We start from the raw sequence: 16933 nt of genomic DNA, 5'->3' as shown, positions 1-16933 counted from the left end.
AGTGGAGAGGGACTTGGAGGCAGGCAGAGCCCCCAGCAGCAAATGTCATAACGGAGGCGTGAGGCGATGAGGGTCTGCACCATGGCGAGGGCAGCGGGACAGGAAAGAAGGGGGTGTGTATACAGAAGATGCTGCAAAGCTTGAAGGGATAAGAGATACTGCAGAGGTGAAATCAACAAGCCTGGGTACCATGTTGGATCTGGGGAAGCAAGAGACAGCAGGAGCCCAGGACAACTGACAGGCTGGGAGAGCCCGAGGGATTGGGGGGAGTCCGCTGTCCTCCAGTATTAGGGAAGGGGGGAAGAGGCGGGTTTCGAGGGAAAGATCAAGAGTTCTCTTTTGGACATGGTGAGTTTAAGACCTCCACTGGACGTCCAGTTCAAGATGTCTGAAAGGCAGCTGGACAGGTGAGACTGCGGGTCAGCAGAGCCGTAAATCTGAGAACCATCAGCGTGGAGATGGTCATTAGACCCATGGGAGCTGAGGGAGCTCGCCAAGTGAAGCAGTCTAGAGGGAGGAGAGGAGAGGGTCCAGGACAGAGCCCTGAGGGACACCCATTACTGAGGGCATGAGCTGGGGGAGGATCCAGCAAAGGAGACATTCACAGGCCCTCAGACTTTGTCTAAACCCTTCCCACCCTCCTAGACAAGGCGGGACATGACACTTTCTATCAGTGTTCACGATGTGACCCTTCTCCAAGGAAGTCCGGCCTCTATCTCCTTCAATCCAGACTTCTCATGCAGGGCCTACTAGGCCTCTGTGTGTATAGCAAGCGCTTACTGGAGGAGACAGAAGATCCCACCTGCCTAAAGAGCCTTCTCAGATTATTTCTGGCGACAGAAATGATTATTAAATCACCAATTATCAGGGAGATACAGTGTTTTTTCCCTTCCCATTTCCTCATTCTCTACCAGGTCAAGCCAGCCTCTGAAGGACATTGCTGATAATGACAGAGCCCACCCAGATGGGGAAGCTCACTGTGTTCTACTCAGGCTTGGGTGGTGGGTAGAGCCTTTGTCTAGACTGCCCCAGGCTGGGGGTGATCTGGGAGTAAGAGTGACATAATCATGTCCCCAGCCCCCCTCGATAGAATAGGTCCACCTCTCAATATACTATGCATTCTCTCATTAATTGTTAACCAATCCGAGTTGACAGCTGGCTGTAGGGAGCAACCACTCTTCTAAGGGCATATAAATATCAAGAGGCCGCCATGATCTGTCTTGGTTCATAAGAGATGGCCAAGTGACCAATACTTTTATTAATTACTCGCTACCATAATTAATAAAATGATTAATTAACCAGAAACTATGTCTCTCAAACTTTTGCTAAGTCACACTGGGCTCCCCACTGTGTTCTAGCTGGAAGGCTGTATGGAGTCTCTAGCCTGTGGATAAATGGCAGTATACTGGGATTATCATGCACTCACAGCTTGATATAGGATAAGGCAAGTCCCATAATGGCCTGTGCTTAGGACCCACTTTAATTTCAAAGGGAGATACAATCATTTACTGTCCCATTTTCAAAGTGCCATTCAGAATGGTAAAAGGACCATTTCAAAATATTAATACCCACCTCTTCAAATTTTCTGTGGATCTATGATCTAGGGAAGAGGCTACATCAGGAGATGGTCACAACCTTATCCTACCCAGAGGTCCTCAACCAAAGACTGGGTGAGTGTGTGGCAGGGGAGTTTTGGGGGGGATTCTAGTTCAAGTAGAGATGGCACCAGAAAGCTTCTGAGGTTCCTTCCAGCACCCAGATTCTGATCTCACCAACTTGAGTACTCCCTCAGTTACAGATAGCAGCCCCCAAACACTTTGCATTCAATGAGATTCTAATTTGAATTGTTGCAGGGAGCTCCCAGCCCCTCTAAAGAAGATCTGCACAACACGCTGCCCCCTTCTTTTGGGTCATTTTACACTTCACAGGCCCTCTCCCTCATCTCTCAACCTCAATGGTCCACTCCTGGCCCGCCCCGTGTCTAATCACACCTTTTTGGGGTAATATGACCTACACCACGGTTTCACATCACTGTTTTCCAGGTGACTTTCCCCCACCATGCATCTCCACAATGGCCTCTTCCCCAGAGACTGTGGTGTTCTGAGATCTGTAATCATGTAGCGTCGCCCAGAGGGCAATAGACTGAACACGATATTTCTGTGGCGTGACGCTGCTTGAGACGCGCAGGAGCACGGAGCCGTCAAACACCTATTTGTGGTCCAGCTACTCGTCTCCCTTTCCACTTCAAAGTCCTGCTCACTGTCCATTTCTACGGCCTGAGATACACATGCCGATGTCCTCTCTCCACGCACTGTTCACCACGAGCACGCCAGGTCGGGCACTAGGCCTGGGTCACCCACTGGGATTTACCTCAGTGGCCAGTCTCTCTCACTTCCTAATCCCTGAGGCTGGACACCAATCAGCCCAGTATCACCCAAAAGCAAGACCAGATGGAGGCCCTCCCCACACAAGGAAGCATGTGGCTTGTGGTCCATGTGGACCCTCAGCAGGCCCTACTCCACGACAGCAGGAGCCCCTTGGGGTGATGGGGTGCCCTTCTGATGACTCGCTGGATCTTGATAACCAGAGGGGCTCAGGGGAGTCCTCTCTGACCTCCACGGATGACTGGGGCCTCCTCTTGGGAGGACAGCCCTTAACCTGGGCTTCACTCGACCAAACCAAACCTAATCAGCAAACCACAGGCTTGTACTGGCTGCATTGTGACAGTCAGGCTGTCATCTGCTGTGGAGAAGCACTGTGCACAGCCCCCTTCCTCCTCCTGCTGCAATCCTGCCACAGCGCCGGGCACCGGGGAGCGGATCTGTCCCAGGGGCCCTGCATCCTTCTGTGTCCACAGAACCAGGCACTCCGGATGGGCAGGGGCCCCGGTGCCTGGGCTGTGAGCAGTGGGTGACAGTCGAGGGGCGCAGGTCCTGATCCTGACTGTCACTATGGCTAAGTGGGTCACTGAGAGCCCGGAGACAGACAGGACTGTTTCTCCTTTGGGCAGGTGACTACAGCCAAGCTCCCTCTTACAGACACTAAGTAATTCTTTTCTCTTCAGTTCCGACCTTGTAAAAAGAAGTGAATTAAGGAATTCTTGAGCTAGAAGCAAAAATGAGGGCCTCAAAAGGAAGCAGTTTTGTTAATGCAGTGAAATGACTGAGATGGAAGGCCATCCCCCTCCTCCACAGGGAAGGGAGCCCGCTCAACATCCCGCCCCAACCCTGGATGGCCTATTCCACGCCAGAAGAGCTCCGAGCTCGCCAGCCACCAAGGCCGGGGTCTTTTGGCTGCTCCCCACACAGCTCCTGGTTGGGCCCTTGGGGCAGAGCAGAGCCGGTGTCATGGTTCTTCCTGGACACGAGCAGACCACAGCTCTCCTGTCTAATCCAGACTAACCAGGCCCCATTCCCTGAACTGGTGCCCACAGGACAAGGGCTCAAGGCCCCTCCCCAGGCTGGCTGTCCTCCCTCCCGGGCTCATCCTCCATAAGGCAGGGACCTAGCATGGAGGAGTCTTCTGAGGAGGCTCCCAGGGAGCCACACTGCTGGCCATGCTACTGGCCAGGGCTGGCTGGAGCTGTGCGCACCAATGAACTCACCCGGTAGAGCGGATGGCATCTGTCCTGGAAACAGGGCACCAAATGTGAGTAGATCTGCAGGCTGTAATAGTAAGCCGCCAGCTGGAGAGACAAGGCCGACTGCGCCTGCTTCTCAAAGCACTTGTTGGCGTCGACCACCTAGAAGGACAAGGGAGCGAATGAACCGGCCGAGCTGGGCCTCCTGAGCACGAGGCATCCGAGAAGGGATGATGAGGTCCGGGTTTAGGAAACCCACCAGCTCCGCCCACATCCACTGCTCTGAGAGCTGTCCCTGAGAGTTGACTAAGGCTCAGAGCGGGCGAGGGAAGATGGCGGGAGGACGGCCGTGATGGCTCTGGGCCCAAGTCTGTCCGGAGGGGACGTCCTCTCTTCTCCCCCCAGCCCGGCTCTCAAGGCCAGGCCCTGGACCCATTGCTGCCAGTGAGATTTTCCTGAAGCACAGATCAGAATGCCCCACTCCTCGACTCAGTAAATCCCAGTGCCTCCTACGGCCTCTAGAATAGGAACTCTTTTGACTTGTTAAAGCCCTTTGCAGCGTGGCCCCAGCCTGTCTCTGCAAGCCTAAGGAGCTCTGCACCCCCACACCCCACCCCCCAAGCTGCTCTTCTCAGGGAGCGCAGTGTAACAGACCACCGCATCTCTCATCTCCACACCTTTGCCCAGAATTCACTCCTTCTCTGTTTCTGCCTCATGGAATCCCCTGCACCTTCAGGATGGGGCCTAAACCCCACCTTCTCCATGAAGCCGTCCCTGACCCCCAGCCCCACCCCAGCCGCGGGGCCTCCCTACTGCTCAGTCCTGTTTCTGTACACCCTAATACACAAGTGCTTCTGGTCCCTGGCAAATCGAAGCTTCAGGAGGCAGAGATGATTTCTGTTTTTGTCTGTGCCTTCCTAGCACCGAGCCCCATGCCCCCCCAGCACCCAGCACCATGGCCCCTCAGGACACCCAGCCCCGTGCCCCACCCCGGACACCCAGCCCCGTGTGCTCTCCGGACACCCAGACCCATGCCACACCCAGACACCCAGCCCCGTGCCCCGCCCTGGACACCCAGCCCCGTGCCCCGCCCCCGGACACCCAGCCTCGTGTCCCTCCCTGACACCCAGCCCTGCTCCCAGTACATGTGGGCATGGAGTAAACGCTATCTGACTGGCTCACTGACTGATAATGTAGGCAATTTTTCAAGACTCGCAGAGTGCTTTTCCTTCTGACCTCATCTGAACTTCACAACAGTCGTATGAGGTAGATACTAACAGTGTCGTCATTATTACAGCCAAGCCAATGAAGAAGACAAGGCTAACTGACCTGTGCAGGCACTGAGCTGATAAACACTGGCGGCCAGAATCGCACCCTGGCCCAGCCCTCCCTCGACTCTGCCCCATAAATCTGCTGGTCCCAGAATCCCAGGTTCAGAGCCGGATGGGACTGTCCCATCCGGATCCACAAGAAGCCACAGGCTTCCATGACCAGGCCTGGAGATGCTCAAAGCACTGTCTGACGTCAGCAGCCACACAACACGCTCACAAAATAGAATTCTGGTGCCAGTTCATAGAAAGGACAAGGGACTGTGCCTGGGAAGCGGACACTGTCCCATTCGCCCTCTGTGGGACAACTCACCTGTGGCAGGGCAAGCAGGTAAGCCAAGGCCAAGGTCATGTCATGCGGCAAAGCATCGCTCGCCAGCTGCAGGAGAACTGGAAGGGAAGAGAGAAGGACAATGTGACCATCTGTCCCATGAGCCGGTGATGCATCTTCACGGGCCTTGGTCTGGGCCACCCCAGCTTTCTTGGAAGGACTTGAGGACGTCCAGCAAGGCCACAGCCGTGATCTGGGGGCCCCTGCCTGGCCCACATGGGGGCCATGCCCAACAGCTGCCTGGGTCACATGTCTCTGTGCTGGCCCTTACCCACTCAGGGGCCCCAGCTTGGCCCCCCGCAGCAATCACAGCTCAAGAACAGCTTCACTGACTTTCAGGGGAAAACCACCTGGCCAACACGGGCTGAATGTGTCTCCCACCACGTTGGGGGACTGTAAAAGCTTCTCCTGGGCAGGACCCTGGGATACAACCCTTCCTGAGTCTCTGACCTCAGCACCACAGGCACACTTGGCATGCATGCAGAAGACAGCGTGGGTACAGGGTCTGCCACGGCACCTGAGCAGATGGCCTTCATGCGTGGCCAGGGAGGAAGAAGAAAGCCAATATTCCCGTGATGCAACTCCCCAACCTTAGCCAGCTGGTCCCCAGACAACAGACCCAGAGGATGGCCCCTGGGAGACCAGGGCTGGGATGACAAAGCCAGTGGGAGACTCAGGTCCCTCATTCAGCACAGGGCCGGGCCTGGCCCATTAATCAATGCTTTCTGACTGACTGACCAACCTTCGTGCACTGTGAGGCCCTGAAGGAAGGCTAGAAGGGTGCAATGAACTGGACCCTAACTCAGTGCCTTCTCACCATGGAGAATCAGGCGGGGAGGCCCACAGCAGCAGGCCTAGACTAAGCACAGGTGACCCAGATGCAGGGGCTGCATGGGAGTCACTCCCTGGGGCTGCGTGAGCACCTGCAGGTGACCTGCCGGCAGCCCAAGGTGGAGCGTGAGGGTTCAGAACCACAGGTGATCCGAGAAAGGACGACCCGCCAGGCAGGAGGGCACCATCGCTGACCATCTGGGTCATTCTGTCTGTGATTTTCATCACAAATCTTTTAGGAAATGGATTTAAAGGGATAAGAGCAAGATGTGGAAAGCCTCACAAATGTGGAAGAACGATCATGTTGTTGATGTCATATTCCAGACAGAGCCCTGCTCTTCCTCCAGGAAAGGTCCTCCACAGTTCTGTGGCACTGTGGCCTGCTCCCATCTCCCAGGACTGGCCCACACAGTCTACACAGCCTGCCGCTGCCCCACATATCCTCCCCATCTCCCAAGACTGGCCCACGCAGTCTACACAGCCTGCCATTGCCCCACACATCGTCCCATCTCCCAAGACTGGCCCACACAGTCTACACAGCCTGCCGCTGCCCCACATAGCCTCCCATCTCCCAGGACTGGCCCACACAGTCTACACAGCCTGCCGCTGCCCCACACATCCTCCCATCTCCCAAGACTAGCCCACACAGTCTATGCAGCCTGCCGTTGCCCCACACATCCTCCCACCTCCCAGGACTGGCCCACACAGTCTACGCAGCCTGCCGCTGCCCCGCACATCCTCCTACCTTCCAGGACTGGCCCACAGTCTACACCTTACCCAAACTGGTCAGATCTGTGTCCCCAGCCCAGGCCATATGCCCTCAATGCCTCTGCTAACAAGACTACTCATTCCAGACACCCGGAATGCTGTCAAATGGCCACCCATCCTGTGAAGCCCAGAGCTGTAGGAGGGGCCAGGTAAGTCCAGACTCCACACGGCCCAGCCACACTTCTCTCATGCACTGCTCAGGTAACCTATTCTAGTGAGCAGTAGGACCTTCCCAGCAGGTAGCACAGGGCTAGGCACCGTGGGCCCATCAGACACCTCCTGGGGACACCCTGCCAGGTAAGGCCTCTCTCTTTTTCTACATTCAATTGGCACCCCTCGCCTAAAGCTTCTGCAGCGGTGCTCCACCCCCACTGCAGATCCCATTACACTAAAATATGCACAGGACGAAGAAGGGCTCCAGAATTCTAAGCATTTAATGAAAACGCAAGATGCAGCCGAGGCTGCTTCCAAAGGAGTCACCTCCTGAGGACGCACCCTGATGGAGGGGAACCGTGCTACACGAGTAATTAATATCTGGCTCTGGAAATATGCGCTTATTCGTTTGCTTCTAGATCTACCTTCCTAATTGCATTTCCTTTCGACTAATATTAAATTAGTAAGCCCCAGCAGACGTGCCGGGGGGGGGGGGCCACCAAGCCAGGGCCAGCTCCGAAGTTAGATGTACCACAGAGGTAGCTGTGATCACTGGGTCCGAGCCCCTCGTTTTACAAATGACCAAACTGAGGCTCAGAAGGTGAAGGCAGAAGCCAGCATGGCCGTGCCAAGGTCTCTGCTCACCCCATGCCATCACATGCCTCCACCCACATCTCCAAGCTGGTCCCCGGTGCAGGCTGCTGCTGGGGCGGCAGGGGGCCCCGGGCCGACCCCCTCCCACAACTGGGCTGCTGTCACAGACAGACTGGAGGGCAAGGTGCGGCTGGACCAGCATGGACATTCTCTGCTGTTCAACCTGACTGGATGTTCTGCCCAATGACCCAGAGGTCAAGCGGACAGCAGCTCCGGGGAGAGCCGCAAGGCCCACTCAAACAGGAAGGAGAAAGCTCCAGTGAACAGGCAGGCCGCCACGGGCAGAGAGTTGGAAGGACGCTGGGAGCTGAGCATTTGGGCTGCCACTGGAGCGGGCAGGTTGGAAGGCCGGTTCTCTTACAGCCCCTGACATCCTGAGCAGGCACAAGCTTGGGGCCCCCTCCTCAGAACACTGCCGTGAAAAGCACACTGGGTGTGGAGCCAGGAGACGGCTTCAAATTCAACCTCAGGCACAGACCTAGGCTGGTAACCAAGTCAGGGAGCTTCACGGCTCCCAGCCTCAGCCTTCCCATCTGTAAAATGGGGGTGACAACATTTGCACTTCCCACATAAAGTCCTGATAAGAATGGCAGGATCAATGTGAGAAAGTACCAAGTGGACACCCTTGGTCAACCCTGCCATTCTATGGGGAACTGAGGCCCAAGGTGGGTGACTTGCCCAAGGTCTTCCAGATGGAATTTGAATTCCAACTCTGGTTCTCTGAGCTCACACATGGGTAGATATTCAGAAGGCTGTTCAGAGGACATCGCTTTGATTTGTGAATGTTAATCCTCCTGGTAGACACCATTCCAGCTGCTTCCCCCACCTGGCAGGGATCCACCTGCTTCGGGTACATTGGGAGGCCCCCAAGACTTCTGCTGAACCTCGTCTCATCTCACGGCTGGAGCTCCTGCCCTCCCTCAGCCGGGCAGGACCTCCTTCTCTGGGTCCTTTGATCCCCTCCTCCCCATCACAAGAAGGCTGGCTCCCAGGCAGGAAGCCCAAGTGCTTGAGAAATCCGTGAAGCTTCCGAATGCAAAGGTGAGGACTCCCAAGCCCTGCACACACACATGCACACACATACACACACATACACACACACATACACACACACATACACACACACATACACATGCACACACACACAGCCTCCTCTTTGGGAATCACCCAGTGGAGTCCCTCAGTAAGGCAGTGCCAGGGGAAAATCTCTCTTCTTGCTCTCTGGGCAGATGAAACGGGTGCTCACTTGCCTTAAGGGTCAGACTTTTGGGCTCTTTAAAGAATGAAAGCCCCTCTCAAAGGAAGAAGGCCACCCTGGAGGAGATCATGAAGAATGGACAGAGGCCCTCAAGGAAATTCCCAAAGGGGAGCTGAGAAATACTCTGAGCAATGACAAACTCACAGACTCATTCAACGTCGGGGCTCAAGGAAACCTTCAAGGTGCCCTAGACCAAGCCGGTCACTGAACAGCGGAGGAAGCTGACACCCCCCCCCCAGAACCATCCCGCTTAACTGAGAAGCCACAGGGGAGCAAATGGACCCTTCCCAGAAGGAGCTTTATGGGGACAACGCTGCTGGATGCCTGAGCTTGGGCGGGTTCATTTTTAAAAGCGATGCGGAATTAACGCAGTTTGACAAACATCTGTGTTATGGATAAGCAATAACAGAGCGTGAGGCACCGGGCCAAGCTCTGGCAGAGATAAAAAGCGTTCAAAGACAATCCTTGCCATAACTATAAAATGTCCCCAGATTTGTGGTCCCATCAGTACAGTCACTCCTGCTAAATGTCACATCAGTAACAGCCTGTTAACATACAATCAATTTTACGACTCGCAGTATTCCTCAGTACTCACCAGCTCCATTCTCGAAGAAAGGATTCAGAATATAAAGGAGCACCATTGCAAGATCAGTTACTTATTATCCACAAAATTTGTTATGCACACCGTGCGGCACAAAGAGAACAAAGAAATGCCCTGCCCTCTGGAAGGTTACACTCTAAGGGAAGAGGTAGGTTAGAAGCCTGGCCTCTGTGGGATGAAGGGCACCCTCTTCTCACTCCGCGGCCCTCCCCCCCAATCACCTGGGGGAGCCAGGAGCCGCTCCCCCAGGTTGGGTACACTGCTGAGAGCACGGCCAGCCAGGCCTGAGCCCCTGCCCCAAGCCTCTGCTTGTCGAAGTGCCGGGCACAGCCATCCAACCTGTGATGCCCCCTCAGGCTCTCTGGGTGAGGCCTGACCCTACCAATGCAGCTGAACCTCCTCCTTGCGCCATCTCCCCTCTTTGGACTCTTTGTACCATCAAGACTCAGCACATCATAAACCCTTCATGCTTTTTCATCAATCCAGCAGGTAATAATTTCCTTGCTTTGCCATCCTGCCCCACCCCCTTCTCTGAAGTCCTGGGGTTAAATGAATTCAAATTAACGGAAGAAAAACTTCATAAAGTAAGTGTTATTGGTGTTCAGTCACATCCGACTCTTTGTGACCCCGAGGACCACAGCACGCCAGGCCCCTATGTCCTCCACTATCTGTCTGTCCAAGCTCCTGTTCACTGTTTCCACGATACCATCCACCCATCTCATCCTCTGCCATCCCCTTTTCTTTTTGCCTTCAGTCCTTCCCAACATCAGGGTCTTTTCCAATGAGTCCCTCTTCTCATTATGTGTTTAACCTTCAATTTCAGTACCTGGCCTTCCAGTAAAGAGCCTGCATTAATTTCTTTAAGCATTGACTGATTTGATCCCCTCGCAGCCCAAGGGACTCTCAGAAGTCTTCTCCATGACCACAATTCCCAAGCATCAATTCTGTGGCGCTCAGCTTTCCTTACAATCCAACCCTCACGGCCATACATTGCTGCTGGATCACCACAGCTTTGACTGCACAAACCCTCAGCAGCAAGTGATGTCTCTGCTTTTAGTCTGCCGTCCAGATCTGCCAGAGCTTTCCTTCCAAGGAGCAAGTGTCTTGTAATTTCATGACTGCAGCTGCCGTCTGCACTGATCTTTCAGCCCAAGAATATAAAATCTGACACTGCTTCCGTTTCTTCTCTATGCGCCAGGAAGCGATGGGACCAGTGGCCAAGATCTTCATATTTTTGATGTTAAGCTTCAAGCCAGCTTTTACAATCTCCTCTTCCACCCTCATCAAGAGGCTTCTTAATTTCTCTTCATTTTCTGCCATCAGAGTAGTGTCATCTGCATATCTGAGACTGTTGATCTTTTTCCCAGAAGCCTCAATTCTGGCTTTTGAGTCATCCAGCCTGGCTTGTCACATGATGCACTCTGCATATAAGTTAAACAAATAAGGTGACGATATAAAGCCTTATCCTACTCCTCTCCCAGTCTTGAGCCAATCAGTTGTTCCATGTTTAGTTCTTACTGTTACTTCTTGGTCTACAGAGTTTCCTTGGGAGACAAGTAAATGATCTGGCACTCCAGTGTCTTGGAGAACTCACCACATTTTGTTGTGATCCCCACAAAGGCTTTAGCTCAGTCGATGAAGCAGAAGCAGATGTTTTTTCTGGAATTCCCCTGCTTTCTCCACAATCCTGCGAATGTTGGCAATTTGGTCTCTGGTTCCTCTGCCTCTTTGAAAACAGCCTGCTCTTCTGGTAATTCTCAGTTCACATATTACTAAAGCCTGGCTTGCAGACTCTTAAGCATAAACTTGCTGGAATGTGAAATGAGCACAACTGTTCAGTAATTTAAACATTCTTTGGCATTGCCCTTCTTTAGGATTGGGATGTAAACTGATCTTTTCCAATCCAGTGGCCACTGCTAAGTTTTCCAAATCTGCCAGCATCTGGAATCTCGTCACCTTCACTAGCCTTATTGCCAGCAATGCTTCCTAAGGCCCACTTGACTTCATTCACCAGGATGTCTGGCTCTAGATCTGGAACCACACCATTGGGGATGATTGAGGTTGTTAAGAGCTTTCTTGCATAGTTCTTCTGTGTATTCCTGATACTTCTTCTTAATCTCTTCCACTTCTGTTAAGTCCCTACCATTTTTGTCTTTCATCATGCCCATTTTTGCATGAAACTTTCCCTTGATCTCTCTAATTTTCTTGAAGAGATGCTACTCTTTTCTTCTATTTCTTTGCATTGTTCATTTAAGAAAACCTTCTTATCTCTCCTGCTATTCTCTGGAATTCTGCACACAGCTAGGTATCTTTCCCTTTCACCTTTACGTTCCCTTTCCTTCCTTCCTCGGCCATTTGCAAAGCCTCATCAGACGCCGTTTTGCTTTCTTGCTCTTATTCTCCTTTGGGATATTTTTTATTGCTGCCTCCTGTTGCAAACCTCCCTCTGTTGCTCTTTAGGCACTCTATCTACCAGATCTAATCCCTTAAACATATTTATCACCTCCACTTCATATTCATAAGGGGTGTTATGTAGGTCATACCTAGACAGTCAGATAGGTTTCCCCAGAGGCTCCCATCACTGCTCACGGTTCATCCCCCATCATCAGGCTGATGGTGAACCTCCCTGGATGTGGCCAGGCCAGTCCTTGGCAAAGGGATAGTCCAGCCAGAGTTTGAACTCCACAGGTAGAGCCTTCCAGGACCCTTGTCCTGACTGTGACAAGTCACTGGAGGTTGGCTTTGGGTATAGAGGAGACACACAACAAAATTACATTCTTAAACCTAAAGGCCTTGATGAGATGCTTTCTTATGCTGCACATCCTATCCAGCAGGGTACATGCGGCCAGACAAGGAGAAAGGTCAAACAAGCAGCCAAAGAAATGGGAGAAGGAAAAGAAGGAGGGAGGGATGGTCAACAGGAGAGTTTCACGATATTCACAGATGACCAGAGAATCTGTGGGAAAACATGGGCCAGGAGACCAGATGGGGGTGGACACTGATAAAGTCTGAGCTTCCCTGGAAGGCCCAAGACGCTCACCAGCTGTTCTGCCAACATGAATGTTTTCAGTGGTGCAGGGCCAGCAAGAGCTGAAGGACCTTCAAGTACAATATTCCTCCAAGTGCCTGTAACTACTACTCACCTATCGTGCTGGGTGCAGCTGAATGGAACAACTTTGTCAATTCTCCAAGCACTGACAGAGAAAGAAAACAGAATCTGTCCTGAGAAATTCCACATAGGAAAGGTAAAAGACAACTGCTTATATCAGAACATTTCCTTCTAAATGATAGATGACGGCCTCTTCTTCCCTTAATAACTGCCATTTTTTCAAACAGTAGAAAAATTATCTTAGCGCTAAATAAATCATAATTTTTAATGAATCAACTGCATTTGAATTTGCTGACTAATTTAACCAAATACAAAATGCAGACTTAGAGAGTCACACCTGATTACCCAACACACTCCTGCTCCCCATTTATTATTGTTATTTCGCATTTTCTATGCACTGAATGCTTTCTAACCATCATAATGAGCTATTCTTCACAACCCACATCAACCAAAATTTGTTTCTCATTATCACAAAGAAAACTCAGAGACAAGGACAGTCCTGCTCTCTTTTTGGTCCCTTCTTCTCCTGAGCCCTTGTCAGGGATGTGTGTCTTTCCTTTGAGAGCTGAACCTCAGAGCCACTGTCCAGCCTTGACTTCCCTTCCTCATTAGCAACTTTCTTTAACCCCGTATCCTACTGGCTTTTGTGGCCAACATTCTATTGCAGTAACTCTCTCTGAGGCCACTAATCACTAGAGAAAGAGAGAGAGAGACAGAGACAGAAATACAGAGAGAGAGAGACAGACAGAGAGAGACAGAGAGAGAAAGACAGAGAGAGAGAGAGAAAGACAGAGACAGAGACAGAGAGAGAGAGAGAGAGACAGAGAAACAGAGACAGAGACAGAGAGAGGGAGTGACAGAGGAAAAAAAGAGAGACAGAGAGAGAGAGACAGAGACAGACAGACAGACACACACCATTTTTAGGCTACAAAATTCTGCTGTGCCCAACACTTCTGAAAGGCTCAGTGGAATGGAGGAGTGGATAGAGTATGGGTCGGGAGTCAGAGGACCCGGGGTCAAATCTTGCCTCTGTCACCAGCTGAGTGACCCTACACAAGCCACTTCATCCATCTAGGCCTCAGTTTCCTCATCTGTAAAAAGAGGGGATTAGAGTACATGATCACTGAGGTGCTTGCAGTTCTAAATCTGTACTCCTACATCGGGAGTCAGAAGACCTGGATTCAAAACCCAGGTCTAAGTTATTTGGGACTGTAAGCACATCATTTCACCCCGCAAGCCTGTATCCCTCTCAGCAAAATGGATCTTAATAAAGGCATGTGCTGTGTGTTTAGATGCATTATTGCCAGCTGGGGGAAAGGGACTTTGCCACAGAATGTTGTCAGACAGGCAATCCTTCACACCAGCTCAGCCACAGAAGGACTCCAGGGGAGGGTCCCGAGGCAGCATCTGGGCCCCTTTGCTGCTCCATGTTTTCACCTATGACTTGGATAAAGGCAAAGAGGGCAGGCTCATCAACAGTGCAGATGGCACAGGGCTGAGAGGGCGGCTAGCACCCAAGGTGACAAAAGGACCTTAGAGGTTCAGGGAACTGGACTGAATATTCTTTTAAGGTTTCACTAAGGTATATTTTGCTTTTATATTACCTTCATGTGCAAATATAGCCTTCCCTACCTATACACAGCAAGCCATCTCTTGAAACTGAAATACAAAAAGGAAAAAGAACTGTAATTCAAGTGAAATGGATGAACAGTCACAACAATATAAACCGTCCAGATGAACAAAAGGGGATTAGAGAAATGCAAACTGAAACAGCTCCGAGGTGCCACCTCCAGCCTATCCGATCGGCTAACTTGACAAAAAAGGAAAACGGCAAATGCTGAAGGGATGAGGGAAAACTGGTACGTTGATGGACTGCTGGTGAATGAGCTGATCCAGCCATTCTGGAGAGCAGTTTGGAACTAGGGCCAAAGGGCTACAAAATGTGCATGCCCTTTGACCCAGCAATAGCACTGCTAGGGCTGCATCCCAAAGAGATCCTAAAAAAGGGGAAAGGACCCACATGTACAACAATATTTATAGCAGCTCTTTTTGTGGTGGCCAAGAACTGGACATTGAAGGGATGCCCATCAATCGGGGAATGGCTGAGCAAGTTGTGATGTATGATCATGACAGAGCACTACTGTGCTATAAGAAATGATGAGGGAAATGGCTTCAGAAAAACCTGAGAAGATTTACAGGAAAGGACGCAAAGTGAAGTGAGCAGGACCAGGAGACCACTGTACACAGTACGAGTCACAGCGTAAGAATGACCAACTGTGAAACACTTACTTACTCTGCTCAAGACAATGATCCAAGATATTTTCAAAGGATTCACGATGAAGAATGCTATCCACCTCTAGAGAGAGAACTCATGAAATCTGAATGCAGGTTGAAGAATTCTTTTTTCACTCTATTTTTCTTGCTTTTCTTTCACAACATGGTTAATATGGAATTGTGTTTTGCAGGATTTCAGATGTATAATTGATATCACATTTCTTGCCTTCTCAAGGAGTGAGGGAGAGGCAGGAGGAAGGGAAAGAAACTGGAATTCATTTTTTTTAAAACAGTGCACCTTTAAAATAAATAATAAATTTGTTGAAAAAAATGTTTGTAAAATGCAGTTTGGCCAAACTAACATAACCGAGTCTGACAGCAAAAGCAACCAGTCTCCCACCTGCACAAAGAAGGTGGAGAAGTTTATTTTCTCCTCTTTTCTACAGGGATAAGTCAAGCATTTATTAATCCCTTAACTATGCAGCAAATGCTATGCCCTAGGAATACAAATATAGTCAAGAAGACAGTCCCCAGCCTCAAAGTCTACATTTTATTGAGGGAAAGACAATCCATTAAAATGAAAAAGAAGGTGCCTGCAAGAGGCCCGGGGGCAAAGCCCAACAAGCCAGGAGAAGAGATGTGAGAGGGGGCCACAGGGGCTGAGGGCACACCTCCCTGATGAGAAGGCAGCTGAGGCCAGGTGGCCCTACCCCAGAGGCAGCAGACAAGCTCGCTCATTATGACGCAACAGCGTTCTATCTGGGTTTGCTGCATCTGCTGCAGTTTTCATTTCCATGACGGTATTCACTGTGTACATCATTTTCTTGGTTCTGCTCATGTCATTTTGTATCAGTTCATATAAACCATCATTCCAACATTCCCTGATGTCTTCATTTTCATCATTTCTTATTCTGCAGTAATATTCCATCATATTCACATACTGTATCTTTGGTCAATTTGACATTTCTGGGCATTATCTGTTTCCAGGGTCTTGGCCACTACAAAAAGGGCTGTCATAAATATTCTGGGATAGTTGGGATCTTTCCTCCTTCCTCAGACCTCCTTAGGATGTGCCATGTGCCTAGAAGTGATGGCTCTGGGTCAAAGGGCATTGTAGTCACCTGTTTTCCAAATGGTTGGGCCAGTTCACCATACCACCAAAATGGCTCCAATTTTGACTCTTCTCATCTTCTGCCATCTCCTCCATTTTGTTGAATAGGAGGTGGAACCTTGGTGTCCTCTTGGGGACCTGCAGAAATGCTTCCTGAACATTTAGTCTGTTGTCTTCGGAGAACTCTTCTTCTTCTCCATTTGTGTAGTTCCCTAGATAGCTTGGATATCTGGCATTTATTAGAGCTTTCCAATCCAACTGCTTCTTTTTTCAGGCAACAGCTTTGCTTCCTTCCTCCTGGTTGCACTGATCTCACCAGTACAGAATCTCTCACTTTCATGTAATCCAAATACTCTGTCAGACATGACTGGATGGTCTCTGATCTTCACTTGGCTCAGAACTCTTCCCCAGCCACAGATGGGAAAGTCACTTGTGCCTGTGGATTGCGCCGCTCACTGTGGATTACCTGCTCCTTCGCAGAGGAGGGACATTTCATTTCTGGAGTCCACCAAGCTGGTAATCACAGATCTTTCATGTGCCTGTGCATTCATACACGTGCTCCCTCAATCTCCCTGAGGCCAAGACCTGTATTATTTTTGTCGTTGTTGCTGTGGGGGGAGCACCGGGGGATTAAACCTCTACCACCTAGCATAGTGTCTGAGGCATGATTGACATTTAATCCCAGGTAACCTTGGGTTTGGAGTTCACACCTGATTCATTCCTTCCATCCCTGGGCTGCCTCTCAAGGGGGCAAAGCCTTCTTCAGAAAGACCGTAGTTGTTCTGCGGCTCAATGTTTATCCCTGCTCAGACAATGGAGGCTGACCGCTGGGTTTCAGACCACAAGCCATGTGCTCTGGGCCTTCTCCTCACCCTGCAGGAATCCCTGGTGCAATGCAGAAGTTCCCTCCACACTCTTTCAAGTTGGTAACTAGG

General features: G+C 51.0%; 1 protein-coding gene across 1 annotated transcript in view; it reads right to left on the bottom strand.

Annotated features, from left to right (window-relative positions):
- NBAS (NBAS subunit of NRZ tethering complex) overlaps positions 1 to 16933 on the bottom strand; it is a 252708-nt gene that overhangs the window by 84314 nt on the left and 151461 nt on the right. The window contains 2 exon segments of the mRNA XM_078149224.1: positions 3605 to 3742; positions 5222 to 5298. Of these exon segments, the coding sequence (XP_078005350.1) occupies positions 3605 to 3742; positions 5222 to 5298 (215 nt within the window).

This window comes from Phascolarctos cinereus, unplaced genomic scaffold (assembly GCF_003287225.1).
Source record: "Phascolarctos cinereus isolate Bilbo 61053 unplaced genomic scaffold, phaCin_HiC Scaffold_2;HRSCAF=192, whole genome shotgun sequence".
Classification (NCBI taxonomy): Eukaryota; Metazoa; Chordata; class Mammalia; order Diprotodontia; family Phascolarctidae; genus Phascolarctos; species Phascolarctos cinereus.
The sequence above is the reverse complement of the archived record's forward strand: the minus strand, read 5'-3'. Positions and strand labels throughout refer to the sequence as shown.